Genomic DNA, 20310 nt, shown 5'->3' with positions numbered 1-20310 from the left:
TTTTCTGCAGCCTTTGCTATGTGATTATGACCTGTTCACTCCTCTGGATGCAGTGCTCTCATAATATAGAGGAACCCTGTGGCTTTTTGGAGGGATGCTGGTGTCATAAGCTCTTGACCTCCTCTTGTTTCATTGGTCCCATCTTTGTGACTATCTCTGCTTCTTAACTGTCCCCTTTTAAGCTGGCCTTTGATACAACATTCCTTAATAGTCCTACGGCCATGACTGTTTTGACTGTGCTATGAGTGTGGACACTTGGAGTTTCTCTTTCAGGACAATCTATGTGTGCATGGGAGCATGTCATGTCCCTTCCTGAAAAGGGGCTCCTAGTTGTGACTGTCCATGCAAATCCTGCTCAGATTTTTGGCAAACCCAGCTCATGCTAAGGCCTAATGTGTCCTGGGAGCAGCACCACTAGGTCAAAGAAAGAGCAATAGATGGTAGGACATGTGGCTAAAAAGAGCTAAAAGGCCTGTAGCTTGCTGTCTCCTATGGCTATCATGTTTGCATATTGATTGTGTGGCAGGTTTTGCAGAATCTGCAAAGTCACAGAAATGGTATAGACTGAACTTCCAAGCTGAAAGGTGTAAAAACATCAGCTTGCCAAAAACGCTTCTGAAGCAGATCCAACAGCAGCGGGACTGCTGAGGCTTTTGTGCTTCCTGGTGTGATACAGGGGATGCCCACACTGTGATGGAGGAGGAAGAACAAGCACTCTCACCATCACCTAGGTAAATATTTTGTTCATAGGTGCATGAGTTACAAGTTGTGACTTGCAAGTGACGCAAGAAGCGTGCTGTGCAGACACACAAGAGACACACATGGGCCAGCACAAACAAATTCATGAGCACACAGACACACAGGGAGAAAAGGAGCAGGCTTGTGCTGTAGTTCAGCAGGGAGACCAGCTAAAAGGATGTACGCAGTGCTGTTAGGGAACAGACTGCCTCAGCTGATTGAATTATTTGGTATACTGCTTCTTATAGAACTTGGTTAGAAATTGCTTATATAGAACTTCTTAGCACAAGTAACTCAGTTTGCTGTAAACTTCTGAACTTTCTGTCTCATTAAGCAAAAAAGGCCCCAGAGACTGTTAAAGTAAGAAGATAAAGGAGCTTTTGATCAACAGGAGCTACATCCCTAGAGATAAGTAAAGGAATGAAGCGGCGCATATAAAAGAAGACAAGAAACAGAAGAATGTTTTGGTAATTGCCAAGGACTTATTTTCCTTCCCAGCTGCAGATGCAAAATGGCAACTGAAAGTCAGGACTTTGATTGATGTCTAGTCTGGTGGTAAAAAGACAAAAAACTACCCACAGAGAAATGGCCTACCTGATGAAAATGAAGAGATCTAATGAAGAACTGGGACATCCCAGACTCTAGTTTTACAATTGGCTCAAACTGCTGCACAACGGGTGGGAAGCTTTGATGGCAAGGGTGTAATTGCTGAAGATCTTTACTTGAGGTCCCTCTACCTCAGGCACCCAGCTCAAGCTGCTCTACGCTGTGCTTTGCAAAAGAATTATTTATTTAAGAAGAATTTCTGGAATCCATGCCTGAGTCTCTGCTTTGGGAAACCTAGGGAAAAGAAACTTCCTTAACAGCACTGTGTGCAAGTTGTCCCAAAACAGCACTGTATGTCATAACCAGAAGTCATGCCTTCTTGAAGTGGTTATGCAGTTTTCTAAATCCAGCTTTTTAAGCAATAATGTCTTTAAAAGTTTGGCTGCCATGTTGTGGTTGCAAAAGTAGTTTTATAAAAAGAAAAGGCTAAAGCAAGTCAATGAGCCTTGTTTTAGAAAAGACAGCAGATCTGGCTTATTTTTCCAATGTGGAACAAGATTGCATTTTTTTTTGGAATAACACTTTTTCTCCTCTATTCTCTGAGCAATTGTGGTTTGCTGCTTTCTCTTCTTGACAACCTTCATTCTGTTTTCTCTCCTGAAGGCTGGTCGTGCTGCCAAGAGAGGGCAGCAAACGAGCACAGAACTGTACGCCTGGCCCTATATTAGGTCACACGGGGATTTAATTTAAAGGATAATTAGCACAGAAGCTCTGTGTCTTACTGTAATTACTACTCAATGCACTTAGCCTGCTGCCAGTTCATTCTTACTACAAAATCAAATCTCTGAATTGTTCTCTTTACTTTTTCTTTCAAACAAAATAAATCAGCCCAAACTACCACTGAACTATTTGCAAATGAGTTCCGTGCCATGGGAGTATGGTCAGGCAAACACCAGGGACTGCTCTGGGCACTCTGTATAGAAGGCATAGATCACACATCTGTATTTCTGTTCAATAGTACTGTTTCATGTCTTCATCAGTACTGTTTAACATCTATATCAATGACATAGACAGTGGGATCTAGTGCACACTCAGCAAGTTTCTGGGTGACACCAAGCTGAGTGGTGCAGATGACAACACCTGAAGGATGGGATGGCATCCAGAGGGACCTGGGCAAGCTCCAGAAGTGGGCCGATGAGAACCTCATGCAGTCCAACAAGGCCAAGTGCAAGGTCCTGCACCTGGGTCCAGGCAATCCCCAGTATCAATACAGGCTGGCGGATGAAGGGATTGAGAGCAGCCCTGCGGAGAAGGATTTGGGAGTACTGGTGGATGAAAAGCTGGACATGAGACAACAATGTGCACTGGCAGGTGGAGGGAGGTGATTCTCCCCTTCTACTTTGCTCTGGTGAGACTCTACTTGGAGTCCTGCATCCAGCTCTGGGGTCCTCAGTACAGGAAAGACATGGAGCTGTTGGAGGAGGGTCCAGAGGAGGCGACAAAAATGATCAGAGGGCTGGAACAGCTCTGCTGTGAGGACAGGCTGAGAGAGCTGGGGTTGTTCAGCCTGGAGAAGAGAAGGCTCCGGGGAGACTGTATTGCGGCCTTTCAGTCCTTAAAAGGGGCTTATAAGAAAGATGGGGACAGACTTTTCAGCAGGGCCTGTAGTGACAGGACAAGGAGTGACGGTTTTAAAATAAATGAGGGGATATTCAGGCTAGACATGAGGAGGAAATTCTTCACCATGAGAGAACAGGTTGCTAAGTGAATTAGTAGATGCCCCATCCTTGGAAACATTCAAGGCCAGACTGGACAGGGCTCTGTGCAAACTGATCTAGCTGAAGATGTCCCTGCTCATGGCAGGGCATTTGACTAGGTAACCTTTAAAGGCCCCTTTCCAACCCAAACTATTCTATGATTCTATGATTTCCACAGCTTTACAGGGGACTAAAAGTGTGCAATAAACAAATGTACAGTTATATTTCACCTTTATTTCCATATGTAAAACATTTTCAGTGTTCATGCTTTCACCTTCCTACTACAGGCTGTGTTACTGATAATAACTCTGCTCTTTAATGGGCAGCAGTCTCTCAAATCCATCATTGCTATAAGAAGCAGAGTCACCTCCTTCATGTGTAAGGCTGCATGATCAGGTCACCACATATCCTTAAAGACATTTATTTCAATATTCACTGACCTTATCCATGCTGAACGTGTTTTATAAACAAAAGCAACCTGGTTGGTTTTAACACAGATAATTATCTTTACCTAGAAAGAACTGCAGTGCTTTGGCCCCTGCCTCTGGCAGGCATCTGCTCGTATGCCCATGTTTTTAAGACTACAACATTAAAACACAACATTCCCAGCAGACTTTCAGTTAACAAGGAAAGTGTTGTGACATAAAAATGGTGCTAGAGAGAAGGAGGCTCCGCCTGAGCTTTGTCTCACTGTGGGACAAAAGTGCTGTTGCTCTCTCAGGCTCTGCTCTTCCCACACCAAATACGGATATCGGCTCTTTACCTGGTCACTGGAAAACACCTCAAGCTCTACTGGTAAAACGAAACCAGAATTTAAGGGCAGAAGAAGAATAAACCATCCCCAAGCAAACAGTGAGGAGGTGGACAGGGCTATAATGATGGGAAAGCACGAGGGATGATTCCTGCTATACTTAGACTTGAAGAGACTAATGCTGGCTTAACCCTGAGTATAAAGAAAGGAAAAGCTGTGAGTCAGACCAAGACCTAGTTGTGGGAGACCTTGTCAGGCTTCTCAGGGCAGGAGGAGCAGACAGAGCACCAAGCCCACAGGGACAGCGTGCAGCGGGTGCCAGACCCGGACTGCCTCACCTCAGAAACCTCTCTGGCTGGCGAAGCAGAAATACCTACAGTCCCACTAGTGATTGTGCCCACTTCTGGGCAGCAAACGGCATTTTAGAGAGAAGGAGATTGAGTTAAGAGGAGGGGAAGCACGGGGAAGGGGAGCCGGGGCTTAGGCCAGGCAGACACTGCTCTGGCCCTGGCTCAAGCTCTGTCTCCCCTGTGGGGGTTGCCCAGGCCTGCAAGCATTGTTAGCACAATTAACAGCCCCAGCTCCCAGTTCCACCATGCAGTTTGTGCTCAGGGAGCCCGGCAGCCCCTGCACTTGGGTCTCACTGATTTTGGCTGGAGTGAGAGGTCACCAGGGAAAAGGGCTGGGAGCTGTGCGGACCAAGGGATGCCCGGCATGCCGCGGTGGTGCCAGGGCTCCCTTTAGCTCCCGGAAAAGGCCGAACCAGACTAGGAACACGCACCACTCCTCTTTCCTTCGCCGAGCAGGCCCCGCCCGCCCGAGCCGGCCCGCCGGAAAGGCAGGGGGCGCCCTGACCCGCCCTCCCCGCCGAACCCGCACGCAGTACCCACCTCCCTCCTCCCCGGATCGGGCAGGAGAAGGGACGCTATTGGCCCAGCCGGCCGCCGCCCCGCCTTCTTCCCGATCACGTGGCCTCCCCCTTGGCTTCAGCAGGGCGCGGCCCGCACCGTCTCGGCCGGAAGTGGCGGTCGGAGCGGCTGGGTGCGAGCTTTACTGCCGCCGGTGCCGGCCTGTGCGCGGCCCCTTCCCGCCCTCCCTGCCTCCCCGCCCGCCTCCCGCCATGCACCCGCGGCGCCCCGAGGGCTTCGACGGCCTGGGCTACCGCGGGGGCGGCCGGGAGGAGCCGGGCTCCGGCGCCAGGCCTTTCGGCAGCGCCTCAGAGCTGGGCCACTGGGTGACCAGCCCGCCCGACATCCCCGGCAGCCGCAACCTGCACTGGGGGGAGAAGACACCGCCGTATGGGGCGGGGACCCCCCTGGGGGGCGCCAGCCTCAACGAGGAGCCCAACCTTGGGGCGGGCGGCCCCGGCGCCGGTAAGGGAGGGCTCGGCCCGGCGGGGCGGCTGGCTTCTCGCCGTTCCGCCTGTCCTTCGCTTGTCTCTGGCACCCGCCCTCCCGGGGCGGCGCCGCGGCCGCCCGTTAACGGGTGACCCGCCCGGGGGGGGCAAGGGCGAGCAGGCGGCGGCGATGGGCCGTGCCGCGGCCTGGCCGCGCCCGTTCGAGCGCCGCCCGGGTTTGCAGGCGCTGACCTCCACCGCGCCGGGCCCGGGGGCGCGTTCCGGCCGCGGGCTGCCGGTGCTGAAGCGCCGGGAAAAAGTCCTTTAGGCGAAGGGGAACCTGCTTCATCGCCTGTTGCACTCCAGCGCCCGCTTCGCCGTGTAGCACCCTGTAGTGACATGCGGATATGGTTGAGAGTGCCCAAAGCAGCCTGCAGCTTCTAGTTACGCGGCGTGTGGTCAGCTCCCCATTGCCCACGTAAACGATGTCCTGCGTAAACACTTCATCTTCTGTAAGGGCAGGAAGTACCTTTGGGTCTTACAGTGTATTTTGTTGTTTAGTCAGTGTCTTGTTATTTAGTCAGTGTTTCAGGCTTTGTGTCTTCTGCCCGCTTCATTGTTTTGTTGAAAAAGTACAAGGAGTACGGCATGAACTGCTGAAGTAAAAGCTCACTCCCTGCATGACAGTGAAGCAACTGTGGAACTGGTAGAATTTGAGGAAGCAACCTTGTCCACTTCTTTTCTAGTATTTGTTGGGAAACCGAGCAGAAACCCTCAGAAGTACAATATCATTTTATGTCTTTGTGAAATTGAGGTGAATTAAGAGAAACTTGCTAAATCTAGGCTACTTAACATTGTCTCCTTTAATTAAAGAAATGTTCTGGAGCAGTTTATATACACTCAAGTATCAAAATTTTAGGAAGGACTAATTTATTTGAAATTGAATTGTATTCATGGGTGAGTTTTTTTAACCTGTAGTGCAGTGTTTTTGTTCAGGTCGTATAATGAATACAACCCTTAGCTGGACTTTCTTCCATACAAGCACTACTCTAAAGCTTAACTACTTAAGTATTCTTAGATACTTGGGCTGCAGCTTCTTTTTTTTTTTTTTTTTTCTTTTTTTTTTTCCCTACCCCCTGTCTATTCATGGAAGGTATGTTGATTCTGCATTTTGGAGGACTGATAAGTTGTTGTTGTGTCACTGAGTCCAGCTTCTGCAAGTGGAGAGTTGTGCCTCTTAGGAAGGCTGTCATGTCAATGTGGAGCTTCACTGAAGTTACTGGCATTGCCCATCCTTACAGCCTGCTTGCACCCTGTATGTTGTAGGGCTGAGCATTAGTTTTCAGTTGCCTTTACAGTTCGGGTACTCTTCTTTAAATCTCCGCTGATAATTCCCAGTGTGTAAATGCCTGTCTGGCTGCAGACAACAGAGAATTGAGCACATCACTCTTGTTGCAGTTTTAACATTTCTCTAGTAACTAGATTTTTGCAAAAGAGTAGAGAGAAGCAACTGACAAATTCACATCATGTTGATGTTTGTTATGTCATCAATGAGATTTTGTGTTACTTTTCCCAAAGTTTCTTTCTTTTTACTGTTTGTATTCTTAAAGTTAATTTCACCTAAAATATCTAAATTTATGTTTCAAAATTATTGTATGCTGCCATGCATGTTAACTTTTTCAGTGGCTGGTTTCATCTGGATTTTTTAGGTATTAAAGTATTTTCTGGTTTACTGTTCACCTTGTCTCTTTTTTCCTGTAGCTGTTTTAAGACAAGAATAATTTTATTTATAAAAGTATGTACAAACTCAAATGCAGTCCAAAGTGCAAATATTCCTCTCTTGCTGAGTTGCCATAAATGTTGTGGTTTAGTGCCTGTAATCTTCTGAAGCAAGTACAGTGCAAAATTAGTTTTTCAGGTCATCTGTGTGGTATTCTCTCCCGCTTTGTGATTATTACTGCTGTATGATCTGTTTTTATTTTTTTTTTCAGAGCAGTTGAACAGATTTGCAGGCTTTGGTATTGGCCTTGCAAGGTAAGAGTTATGTGATAATTTTCAGTTATAATGAAGTAGTAAAACTATTATTGTCTTACAATCCCTATGTACACTTTTGTCTTGTGTTTTTATGTCAATGGCTTTATGCAGTAGAAATGCCTTTAGAAACCTACTACCTGAAATCTGTGTAGGTTTCCGTTCTCTTTAATTGAAGTGTTACTTAACTAGCATTGAATACAGGAAACAGTTTTTTGTACAGTATGCTCAGGATACATGTATCCTATCAGAGCAGTCCTAAAATAGCACCAGAAAACTGTTTTCAAGTTTGCCAGTTTTAGTATTTTTTAAGTAATGCAATTGTTTCCTAAAAAGGTGAAAATGTCTTCCCAGGATACTTTGATAATATTCTTGAATGGTAATGTTTATCCAGCCAGGTGGCCCAATAGGCATTTTATTCTTTATTATGGTGACACTGTTTACTGATAGTGTTTTTGAGAAAGTAGTAGTTTTGAAAATGTTACTGGGCATGTTAAAGCTTGAATTGTCATGTGTAAGGATCATAAGTTTAGGATTTTTTGTAGGATGCTTGCTGAGTCACACTCACCTGATTAGGTTTTTCTTGGCCAGCATACCAATGCAACTTGTGAAAGGGTGAGAGTTGGAGTTTTTTGTCTAAGACTAAAAAAAATTTTACTCTCTGTTGACCTGAATGTGAGACTTTTCAGAGAAAAGTGCTTCTGTCTTCAGAACATGAGTGCTTGTGTCACTTACCCGGTTAGACCAACACGGGAAGTTCTGTCAGTTGAGGTTCTTTAGTGTACTTCCACTTAAAGAGGAGGACCTTGTACTTGACCACCAGCCTGTCCTGCTCCCTACTGCGTCATTACCACCCTTGATGCACATCAGAACCACTTTTAACTCACTAAAACAGAAGACAAAATCAATTAAAGGACTGGATTTTTTTTTGCTGTTTCAGTTAGGTTGATTTACATGGGAGCTGACTAGCTGTGAAAGCCAGCAGACACCAGCTAACTGGACCAGAGAGGAAAGGGGTAAAGAAGAAGTACTAGAAATGAACATTTTTGGCAAGTAATGAGTTTGTTGAATTAGGTCATCCCATCTCATTAAACTGCCTGTCCCTCTTCTCCCACTGCTACTCTTGCAGTGGCTCTTAGCCTGTTCAGTTTGTTCAAATAGAGTTGATGTGGGGAGGAGAAGAACTACTTCTTCCTCTCCCTTTTCCCTCCTCCCCCCTCTTCTCCCCCAGGTTGTAAGGAGAGTTACAGCAAAGAAGTGGAGCCGTCAAGGCAGGAAGACATTGATCTCCTTCAGGAGCAGAGAGATGTTAGCGTAGCTCAGTTATCCATTTGAACTATTAATATATGCTTTGATTTAACCAAACATGACAAAGTTCTCCATGTTCTGAGCACCATGGCCTCCAGGACTAAAATGAGCATGTGGTTTTGGGAAAGAGACCTGATCAACATTGTGTCATTGCTGATAGCAATTCTCCCTGCTTTTGCGTTTGTACCAGATTGCTTGTCAGTTGCACATGGTGCAAGTCAGAAATCTTGTAGAAAACACACAAAAGAAAAGATTAGCTTTTGTGAGGTTAGTTGAGTTGGCTACCAGGAGGGCTTATTAGATAGCAGCTGGAGTACGGGGAAAGGTTCACCTGTTTTGGTAGTAGCAAACTACTAATTGGCTCGATAGTTATGAAAGTGCAGGCTCAGTATTTTTCTGTGCGGATAAGTACTTGTTTATCCAGAGTAAAATTCCCATAAGAGATCTACCCCAGACGATCCTGTGGGTTGGTGGTCAGAGCTGTTACTTGGGATGCTTAGACAAAGCTTGGAGGTTTTGCTTTTCTAATCCATATGCTGAGTTTGAACCACATGCAGGTAAGTACTCTGATTACTCAGGCACTTTGAGATTAAGTGAAAAGTTTCTCTGCGTGGCTGTGACCATAAATCCAACTTTAGAACTGGGAGAACTTACCTATGAAGGTTTGATTGAAATACCATTTCTGGAGGTCGAGAGCGAGTTGGTTTTGGATAGTAGCATTTTCTCATAAAAAATGTGTCAGCTGTTCGTACGAATCCTCTGGCCATGCCAAAGGGTGTATTGATTAATAATGTGGTACGTGGAATTAACATGAAACTGGAAACTAATCCTTCCATAATTCTGGCTCTGGCTTGTTTTATTCACTCATATTTTGCAGAGGGAGAGTTTAAGAAATTTGGTACATTGTTTTGCCCATAAAAATACATACACACTGTGTATCTGCGTATGTGGGCTTTTTCACAGTGAGTGTTTGTGTCAGGTTTTTTTTGATACTCATTCCTTTATAGTATTGGCAGGCTATCAGGTAGCCATGCAAAATTTCTCATTAGTTCACTAGATAATATGTAGTTTTTCCAAATACTGATCTAATGTTAGAGAAGAACAACATGCCTTTTCTAATAAATTTATGATGGCTTCCCATGCTTTAAATACACTTTTCTTTTAAAGCCTATTTACAGAAAATGTGTTGGCACATCCTTGCATTGTTCTACGTCGTCAGTGTCAGGTATGTCTTTTATATTATGTTTTCCACTCAGGGGTCCTCTATACTATGATATTTCTGTGGTTTCGTAGTCTGTAGAATACAAGGAAGCTATACAATTCTTAGGGAGATGCTGCTGTGTTGGTTTTTTATTTGTAGCGTACATGTTTTTCATTGTGAACTTTGACTTATCTTGAACTTTCTTATTAATTTCATTCGGGCAATGCAAAATTAATTACAGCAACTAAGTGTTTCAAAGTCTGCAGAGCAACCTCCAGATCCCCATTTACAAGCAGGATGCTTTGTTTCCAGTGTTTTCTGGTTTATTCTTGCTTTAGTGTTTACATTTTCAGCATAAAAATACTTAAAACTTCTGCCTGTTTCCCTAAATTTCAGTGAGAATTTATTCATATTTGGGTCACTTTAGCTGACCTTTACAGAGATAAAGTCCTTATTTTTGAAGTGTTTTTTACTTTAGAGTTGTAATGTCTTCAAATGTTTTTATAGAACAGCCATTATTTGTATTTTTAACAGGTTAACTACCATGCTCGGAATTATCATCTCACTCCATTTACTATTGTCAATATTATGTACAGCATCAATAAGACACAGGTCAGTATTTGTTGTCAGACTGTATCTGAGCAGTGAAGGTTACTATAGCACGTACGTACCTTGACATCTTAACTTTTTATGTAACTGGTGGTTATAAGCAAGGCCATTGCAAGAGTTTGTTGTTTTTATGGTTGCAGAAATGTTTCAAGAAGATAATTGTGAACTATTTATTTTTAAGAAGTATAGCATTTAGTGGGGAAGATTTGCAGATGTTAGAAGACAAAAGGTTCCTGAAAATAATTTTTTCATTAGGATTCTAAAAAATTCTTAACCTTTATGTGGATCAAGAGATTATCCAAATTACTTCCAAAGACAGTACTGCATGAATTTCCTATTCTGCTTGGGAAGGCAATCCTGAAACTCAGGTCTCAAGGCAGTAAAAAAAGACTTTCTGGATTTCTTACAGATGTACTTTAACATCTCAGGCTCATTTTATCCATAGAGAATGGTGTTAAGTGTAGTGCAGAGTACTAACAGTGAGAGATATGCCTCCAAAATTGTTGGCAACTGTTCAAAATTCTTGAAGAACTGAACTTGCTTCAGAGTCAAAAAGCTAGTTGTCCCCTGAATTTGATGATGGTGAAATGTAATGGTTGAATGGTAGCCCTGTGTGGCCTGAATTTGCTGAGATTTTATAAAAATCAGTAAGATGAGAAGACTTTTGCATTACATTAATCAAAATATGTCATGTATTTCAAAACACAGGGTCCAAGAGCTCTCTGGAAAGGAATGGGCAGCACTTTCATTGTTCAGGGCATAACCCTTGGAACAGAAGGCATCATGAGTGAATTTACACCTTTGCCAAGGTATTGCATTGTTTCTTCCTGCTTCTAACAAATTGATCATCAGTTGTTGACTTACATTGAAAGTGTTAGAAATAGAAGTCTGATAGAAAAATTGTACTTGATTAGAACAATCAGACATTGAAGAGATATTTTCAGCACAGTGTGGTTCTCATGGCAGAGACAAGCTTGTAATTAATAAAAAATGAGAGACTTTTTCTGAGACCTTTGTATGTTTGATATGTCTGCCTACTGGTCCAAGAATAGAAATAATGTAGCAAATTGATCTTCAGTATAATTCCACTGTAATAATTTATTTTATTTTTGCGTTTTAGTTTGTATTGTGTGTTACTAGCAAATGTCAGGTCTGAAGTAGAAAGTCCTAGTTTCATTAATTTAAATACAGAAAACTTATATGGCTAATGAGCCAGCACTGACGTCTTGCTGAACATTTTCACTGTTTTGGGTAGGTAAGAGAACAGAATGACTGACATTAATAAATGAGAAGACTTGGTAAATAAGAGTCCATGTGGCTGTCAGCTTTGTTTTCTCATAATAAAGGGATACAACTTAAACTATGAGTGAATTCATTTAAAGAGATGTTCACCACTCTATTTTACTGTGTCCATCTTTTGTAGTTTAGTAATAATTTTTTATTTTGGTTTGTGACTCTGCCTACTTTTTACGCTGAACTATAACTCCAGATTATGGTAAAACATTGTGATGTCTGTCTGCTTTGGAATACAAGTCTGGTAAAGAATTTTTGTCTGAAGACCAATGTTTCATTTTATAGTGGTCCAGAGCTAACAGTAAGGGCTGACAACTGTAATAATACGTATTGTCAGTTTTGTTACAGGTATTTAAGAGTAAGCAGGTTGTGCGAGAGAGTTTATTATATAAAGTAACTGAAACTTTTACTGAAATGAAAGGAGACTGTGAGATAATCAAAAGTTAGGAAAAGATACTTAGCAGTTTCAGGGCATACATTGAAGACAGTAAAGTAGTAAAGACCTGTCTTGGAAAGTATGTTAGGAAGGCAAGCAAGTAGTTGGGTTTAAGGCTAGTTAAGTTTGAATGGACAAGTGGGCTTGAGAATCGTGTTAGCTTTCAGAAGAGACGAGTGCCCATTTTTAATGTGTGGACAGAGACCAAATACTGAAGGGACATGGAAATGGACCTGGATTTAAAGATAAGAAATACAGACAGGATGAATCAAACCACTATTGTGATGCATGCAGGGCATATTAATAAAAATAAGTGTACGTTCTGGCATTCATCAAAAGCATTAGCAAAAGCATTTCATACCTAAATTGTGTGGAGTGTGTATTTAAGCTTTTTGGTCAGCTCTGTCTCATACGTAACTGAAATTCCCAGGTATATACTTTCCTCTGAGTGTGATTTGTTCTTATTTTTAAACACTGCTGTAGAGGATGTTTAAGTTTGTGAGATGTGATACAGTATTTTTCATAGTTCTGATTTTTGTCTGATGTGAACAAGGATTTTCTTCTCGTGGGCCCATTGTTCAGTAGTTTGAAAAGTAAGCTGCTGCTGCTGCCAGTAGAAGCAATCCTTTCTGGTGGTACTTTGTCATTCCCTCCTCAGTGTTAGCATCATCCTTGTGCCAGCACAGTATGTGAATGGTCGCAAAATGGACTGTATTGGGGAAGTGATCTGTATAAAATGGTCGTCTGGTACATACACCACCCAGTGCAGTTTACTACTGGATACGCTCCCTTTCTGTTGGTAGTGTGCATGTTTGGGCTGTCCCAGGGAGGTGAAGGTTATTGCTTATAGCAGCAGTGCCAGCAAATCTGATTGAAAGGGTTATTTAAGTACATTATCAACCTCCAAAAAACACAAAAAGTGAGATGTTCTATATCATAACATCATAAAAGAATTCCTCTGTTTTAGGAGAATGGCCCAGAAATTAATGTTAACATTTCTGTGCTAAGTTCAGTGTGGTTCTGTACTAGACAAACTCATTCCATAATTGTTCTTCCACTCCAGAAATAGTTATGCCTGCTGGATTGACATGTTAGGCTTTCACTCATTCATTTGGCTGGTGTCATTTTCCACATCTTTTAAGAATTATGGCTCATTGAATGTGATCCAAGTGTCCAAAATACATGATTGTAAATGATCTTCCATTCATCTTTAGTGACTGACCTGTGTACAGGGTATTTCAAAAAGATGGTCCAAAATTGAAATCACTACTGCTTTGAAATTGGGTCCATCTTTTTGAGACACCCTGTATTTAGGAAACTGATAGCTACTAGTAACACACAATTCTTCAGAAAGAGTAAAGGGTTTCCTTTCTTGGATTAGATTGGATTACTAAAAATGTGTGGTCTAGTGTGTCCAACATTTCAGACAGAAATATCTTTACCTTATAACTAAAGTATTTACCAACTGTGTGGTGAATACATTTGGTATTTGAATGTTATCTGGAGCTAGGTGGGATTACATTTTCTGTCAAGTGGAGTGTAGTTAACATTTACTGTTTTTATTTTGAAGTGTGTAACTAGAACGTACTACTTTAAGGGTTTGGTTTTTTTAAGTCACATTTGTGTTAAACACACAGATTTTCTTTTGTTTTACCAAGATATGCTAAAGACTGGTCATAAGCCAAAAGGCTTATGTTTGTACAGAATTACTGTGCAGCTTCTAGTCTGACCTATTGTACTTGATTCGATCTTGTCTGTGTCAGAATGTGATTTAGGTTTTCAGGAAAGGAACAATGACTGGGTAAACATAACCTCAAAGAACAGAAAAAGCATAACCAAACAAAAACATAGTAAAGAAAAATATATGTTGACAAAGGAAAACTACTGAGATTTTAAAATAATCCAGTATTCCCTGAAAATGGCTTTAAGAGTTAGCACATAAGGATGCAAAATGAATGCAAAACACTAAAGCCAGTAGCTGTGAGAGCTACAGATGCCTTATTAATAATTGAAAGCTTTTTTGATAGAATATCTAACAGGCCCAAATAATGTTTAAAAGTTAGGTGTGATTTATTAAGTGTGTAGCTGATGTGTCTTTCCACTATGGGAAATCCTGCAATGTAAACCGATAGTAGAACCCCAATATGAAAACTGGATGTTGACAACCATGGAAGGAGTGCTTGAGAATAACCTGTTCTTATCCATATTAAGGTACATACTTTTCTTTTTAGGGAGCTTTCACATAAATGGAACCTCAGGCAGATAGGTGGACACCTTCTACTCAAAGGGTAAGTACAGCATGTGTTATTACTTTGTCTTATTATCTAAACATTAATACAACTACTAAATTACATTAATTTCATCTGCAGCTGTGATTACTTGACAGGCTGCTAATAATAATTTTCAAATTTTGCTTTTTTTTGTACAAACTGATTGCATACACCCCTTTTCAGAGATTATTTTCTCTTACTAGATCCCTGTGTCTGTATGAAATGTAACTAATTTAAAATATTAAATTCTTTTAGTAGTTAAAATGTGATATCTGAGAGACCTGAATCAGTCTGGTCATGTGGAAATAGAATTTACCAGAACCTGAGACTGAAGTTTATGTCAACTCGTTGATGTGTATTTTAATAATTGAGTTATGGTTTGTTAATTTTCTCTCAGGCATGACTCCATAGATAACTTTACAACTTTCAGGTGCATATTTGGCTAAAATTCTAATATTGTCACGACCTTAATTCTTATCTTGTTAATTTCTACAGTTTAACACATGTGATAGCAATGCCTTTTTATTCTGCAAGCCTGATTGAAACTGTACAGGTAACTTACATATATTTACAACATTTTAAAAGACACTGTTATTTTCTTTATTGATTTGATTATATGGAGAAGTGAGTCTTTAGCTTTGGATTCAGGTTTATGTTGCAGTTGTTGCATTTGTTTTGCTTGAGGCTGTATGACTTGTTAACTGAGAAAGTGTTTACTATGATGGATGTGTTAGTTGTACTAACTTAAGTCTAAGTCTGGAATTAGAAAGGACCGTTAATATAGATGATTGGAATATATTGTCTATGGAATAAGTACTAGTTACATCTATATGTTCTAGCAGACAAACCATAACGGAATTTTTTCTCATTTAACCATTTTAAGTCTTGCTAGGCAAGTTATTGCAGTGATCCCGTCCCCTATAACAGCTATAAAGCTTTTCCAGTAATTCAGCTTTGCTTTACTAAAGTGCTGAACTCTACTATTTCAGGACTGCTTTCATTCAGTCAGCTTTTTGCTTTTAAGTTTTCATCTAGTTCTTCCATAGCCATGAAAAGAGATATCTGGACCCATAACTTAAGATACAGCTTAACTTGTTCTATGACTGCACAGAGTGACCCATAGCACTGTATTGCAGATTGTCTTTCCCTGAGTTGTTGCATCTCCTCCCAGAGAGAGAGAGACAGGGTTTAGCTATGCGGAAGTGGTCCAGGGTAATTTTTCCAGTTATCTCTGTGTAATGAGTTGCTCTTAATTAACATGATAGTATCTTTGTGCAATTAATGGAACTCTGACTGTAAAGTGAGCCTTATGTGGAGGGTGGTGCTCTCATGTCATTCAGTCATCAAAATAATAATTTTCATTCACAGCATAGACAAGTTGTAAGTACTGGAAAGGCTGATTGAGATCCAGCTGCTTAAACCTACAGTTCAACTGCTGCTGTATGTCTACAAAATGGTGCTTTTTCTGTGGAGAAGCAGGAAACAAAGCTGACGTTTAGTTTTCAGTTTCAGCATGTACTTTAGAGGCAGGTGCTTTTTAAGGGACAAGATTCTGCTCTGTGCAGAGGATCCAAACTTAAAGGAGATACTAGGAAGGCCATTCTGTCTGAACAGGCCACATTATGGACTAACAGGACAGGTGAGGTTAAATGTCTATGTATGGGGCTGTGTAGATTGACTCCTAACAACAAACTCACATTCTGTAAAGTTACTCTGTATTTAAGGAACCCTCTTCCTCTCTCCTGTTGAATTATTTTGAAAATAATGTTCCATAAATCCAGCCTGAGTGGACCTCTGAGTTTGTGGAAGCTTTGGGAAGACTTAACTGGTCTTATGCTGGGAAGCTGTTTTAGGAAACTCTTTTATGTCCTGGGGAATGGCTTTACCCCAAACATGCCATAACCATGGAACTAGAAACAGTGGTAGAACACTGTTGATGTTTCTTGAGTTCATAGCAGGCCAGAGACCAGAATATTCTACTCAGGCATCTCGCTGCTTGTAGTTTTTTGTCTGAAAGGTGGTTATCTCTGCTGTTGGACATGTGAACATCTTTACTAATAAATGATAAAAGAGAACATGATTTAGAGCCTGTCTTCTGTTTGCAAAATAAGTAATAAAGTTTCTTTGCTAGAAAGCAGCTTAATAGGAAAGCAATCAAAAAGCCAGAACAGCATCTCCCCCAGCCTTTTAGGCAGGTGATCATCTAGAGCATTGCCTATGAAAATAATCCCACTGAGATCTGAGGGCTTTAGGCTTAGTTATGTGGAGTCGTGTGCAAGTGTTGTACTGAACAGTGGTATATATGCTGTATGAAATGTATTCTCCGGTTACTGGAAACATCATAATGAGCTTTCTTATTAGAAACACAACAGAAGTAATGATAGCATTTATGAAGATTTTATTTATGCTTTATTAATCAGTGCAGAGAGGCAATTTGGCTTATCAGGTTTATTTTATATTCCTATGCTGCAAGAGGACAATGACAAATAACAGACTATAAAAGTTAAAGACTGTGGGATTTGTTCTAGCAGTTTTATATTAACTTTGATTGTATTAATTCTGATAAACCATACGGTTCACAGTATCGGTTTTACATACTTCTCCAAGTAAATATATTTCAGCAAAATAACTGTGAATGGTTGAAATTTTGATGTCGCATTTCTGGTTTTAACATTTCAGACCACATGGTGGCGTGTTTGACAAAAGCAAGAGCAGTTTTGAAGCACATTGACTACAGTGATATGAGGGAGAAGAGGATTCTGTAGGGGTTATGATGCTTAACTTGTACTTAAAGTCTGAAACAATGTTTTATTCTCAAGAATTTGAACTAGTTTCTACTCTGCACAGGATGCACCACGAAGGTTTTGCAGGCTGTTTGTCCTTCCGCAGAGTACTGAGGAATGTTCTAGTGGTTTATCCTGGCATGAGGTCAGGACACAGCCAGCATGAACTCAGAGACTTGGGCATTAAGGAGAGTTCCAAAATCTTGATTTCTGGATGTAACAGAGACAATAAAACACTGAGTTTTCAAAAGGGGAAAAAATGTATTTAGCTTAATCCTACAGTCATGGGTGGAGTATAACAGAGTAAATAACTACTAAGAGGATTCTTTATTTTCACTACATGAAAAAAAAATATCTCTTTTCTGGGCAGCAGCATGGGTAAAGAATGCTATTTTAGATGCAAATAATGGAATGGAAATGTCCAGAGCTGAATCTATTAAACTCAAATTTAAAATTGTATTTCAACTCAACTTTAGTTATGAAAGTCTTTATTATGCACTTTCAAGTCCTTAAAGGAAAGGACTTTTAAATTAGATAAACAGTGCCTGGCATTTTGCTCCAGAAGTAGGCATTCTCAGTACATGACTATTTTGCAGACTGATACTTTCAGCAGTAGCCTGAAAGCTGGATTTCTTTGGTAGTAACATACGTAAATGGAATGTACATTAAATAAAGACTCTTTAAGATGGATTCACTTTTTAAAAGCAAGTTCAATTGAATGCTATCAAGAGTCCTAGAGTAAATAATTTGTGTCACTATAGGTGTGTAGACAGGATAGCATGCAAATGTCTAACTCTCTCATAAAGTTCAGCAGTGATAAAGTGTCAAAGTGAATGTCAGCATGGTTATGAAATGGGCAGCACAAGTTGTAACTATTCTGTTATGCTTGTAGAGCGAAATCATTCGAGATAATCCTGGCATCCTGGACTGTGTGAAAGAAGGAATCGGCAGAGTTGTAGGCATGGGAGTACCCCATAGCAAGCGTCTCCTTCCTCTGATGGTCTTGACTTTACCAACTGCTCTTCATGGAGTTCTTCACTATGTCATCAGTTCCATCGTCCAGAAGATTGTTTTGTTTGTTCTGAAAAGGGATAATTCCCACAGCCTTCCAACTGAGAGCTCCACCTCTGTGCAAAGTATGCTGGATGCATATTTTCCAGAACTTATTGCTAGCTTTGCTGCTAGCCTTTGTGCTGATGTCATGCTTTACCCATTGGAGACAGTTTTACACCGCCTTCATATTCAAGGGACACGCACAATAATTGACAATACAGACCTTGGCTATGAAGTCCTTCCCATCAATACTCAGTATGAGGGAATGAGAGACTGCATAAATACTATAAAACGAGAAGAAGGAATGCTAGGTTTTTATAAAGGATTTGGAGCTGTTGTTGTACAGTATACCTTGCATGTGGCAGTTTTACAGCTTACCAAAGTTATTTATGCAACACTGCTTCAAAATGTCTCTTAATCGTTCAGGTGTGGGTTTAGCACAGTGGGTGTGATTGACTTACTAACCTAATTATTGTTTAAAATAGCTTAGAAAATTAAGTTTGAAGAATCCACTCTGTGGATTCTCCTTACACTGTAAAAGAACTTGTTTTAAAAATGGGGATATAGATTCCTAAGTGTAATTAAAAAAGTACTGTTTAAATATAAAATTGTACACATGAATTGAATATATAATGTGTAGTTATAAACAAGGGGATCAAATTTCAGATGTGGTTGGAGTGAGGATTTACCTTTCCTCTTACCAGTTAGCTGACTTAAGGAATGGATATGAATTTGTATCTCTGCTTTATAAACATCAGATCTTATATTTCATTGGGACTGCTAGCCAGTCCAAAGGAATCTTTTTTCATAAGTTGTAAGAACTTGTAAGTGGGAGACTGATGCATTTACTGATCTTCTAAAAATGTTTTAAACTTCACTGTTGATGGAGCTGCGAGCAAAATAGAAACTGTAAAAGGAAGGAACTTAAGTAGACATAAATGTCATAATTTACAGGTACACAGAAGACTTCTTACTTTGCTGCAGTGTGGCAGAAGATGATGAAGAGGAATCTTGCTTTGTACAAAAAAAAAAAAAAAAGAAGACAAACTTGGGTTTGGGCAAAGTTGCACAGAATGCAGATCTGGCTGTCTTGCAGTTTGTTTGCAAGGCTTACAGTACCTAAAGTGTGTGAATAAAGCAAATTAGAAACTGGTGTGTGCATGTGTAAGTGCCATTTTTAGTCGACTTTCCACTTAAAACTTCAGGGTTTAGTTTTACTCTGCTACTTTGTGTAAGAGTAGAATAATCTTACAAATTTATGTAGTATCAATGTTTAAAGTGTATGGAAAGCAGAAAAAAATAATTGGCTGTTTCTATAGTTTATCTCTTGCTAGATCAGAGAGGTGCGTACACAATTATCTATTTACTATTTAGCACAGTTGTCCTTCATATAGAGTCTCTGCTGGATTAGATATTTTGTGGAGCAGAATTAAGTCTGACGTGCGAGCAAACTACCATTTTTGTCCTCTTCCCCTAGTAAATCAATACTTCCAGTCTGAAAATAAGTTCTGATCATTCTAACTTAGTCCTTCTTCGTTTCATCAGTAAATATCATGAAAGTTGTGGTGGTGGGGAAAAGGGATGATTTTTAGCAAATAAGCATGTGGAGAGTTGCTTTAAAATTATGAGAGGCTGCTACCTTTTCACACTTTCATAGGACAAATCTATCTTTGTGAATACTGTAAATTGATGTGCATTTTAATGATTAGTCATTGTATAATAGTTGTCATGGAAAGTAGTCATGGCAAAATAATGAAAAAGTGTTGCTGTTCATAAGCTCTGACTTCAAATCATTTGCAGGTCTGCTTTGTTGTTAAACTAACTTCAATGTATTTTAAATGCTTAAGTGTTGAAATTGAAAGTATAGTGATACTTGGGAATTGGTTTTATTTTGAAATATTGTCAATTGCAAATTTAGTGTATAGAATGGAAGCAATTAAATAAAATGAGAATTCACTGTAAATATTTTGAAATAATTGACTGAAGAGGCATGTAGACAAATCCTGATCTGTGTGTTACATTATTGTATAGACTTCACAGTGGCTTTTTCAAGTTACTCAGCTTTCCTAAGTGCAAAACTATGTTGAATTAAACTACATGCAAGAACATGGGTAAAATATTCAATTCCTGGTTTATATTTTAAAAGTTTCTGTGAGTATGAAGAAAGGCATATCAGAGAATCAGACAGATTGGAAAGA

General features: G+C 40.5%; 1 protein-coding gene across 2 annotated transcripts; it reads left to right on the top strand.

The window, feature by feature from the left end:
* Positions 1-4809: 4809 nt before the first annotated feature.
* Positions 4810-19265, top strand: SLC25A46 (solute carrier family 25 member 46). Of its 2 annotated transcripts, XM_065657039.1 has the most exons (9): positions 4810-5165; positions 7120-7162; positions 9635-9692; positions 10203-10280; positions 10986-11086; positions 14238-14294; positions 14772-14829; positions 17952-18195; positions 19067-19265. In XM_065657039.1, exons 1-9 carry the CDS (start codon positions 4913-4915, stop codon positions 19246-19248), a joined length of 1074 nt encoding a protein of 357 aa, XP_065513111.1. In that variant the 5' UTR covers positions 4810-4912; the 3' UTR covers positions 19249-19265. The 2 variants fall into 2 exon arrangements, with proteins under 2 accessions (XP_065513111.1, XP_065513110.1); XM_065657038.1 differs by having other exon boundaries at positions 17952-19152.
* Positions 19266-20310: the final 1045 nt, after the last annotated feature.

Source organism: Caloenas nicobarica, chromosome Z (genome assembly GCF_036013445.1).
Source record: "Caloenas nicobarica isolate bCalNic1 chromosome Z, bCalNic1.hap1, whole genome shotgun sequence".
Classification (NCBI taxonomy): domain Eukaryota; kingdom Metazoa; phylum Chordata; class Aves; order Columbiformes; family Columbidae; genus Caloenas; species Caloenas nicobarica.
Note: the sequence above shows the minus strand (reverse complement) of the source record. Positions and strands in the feature narration are given on the sequence as shown.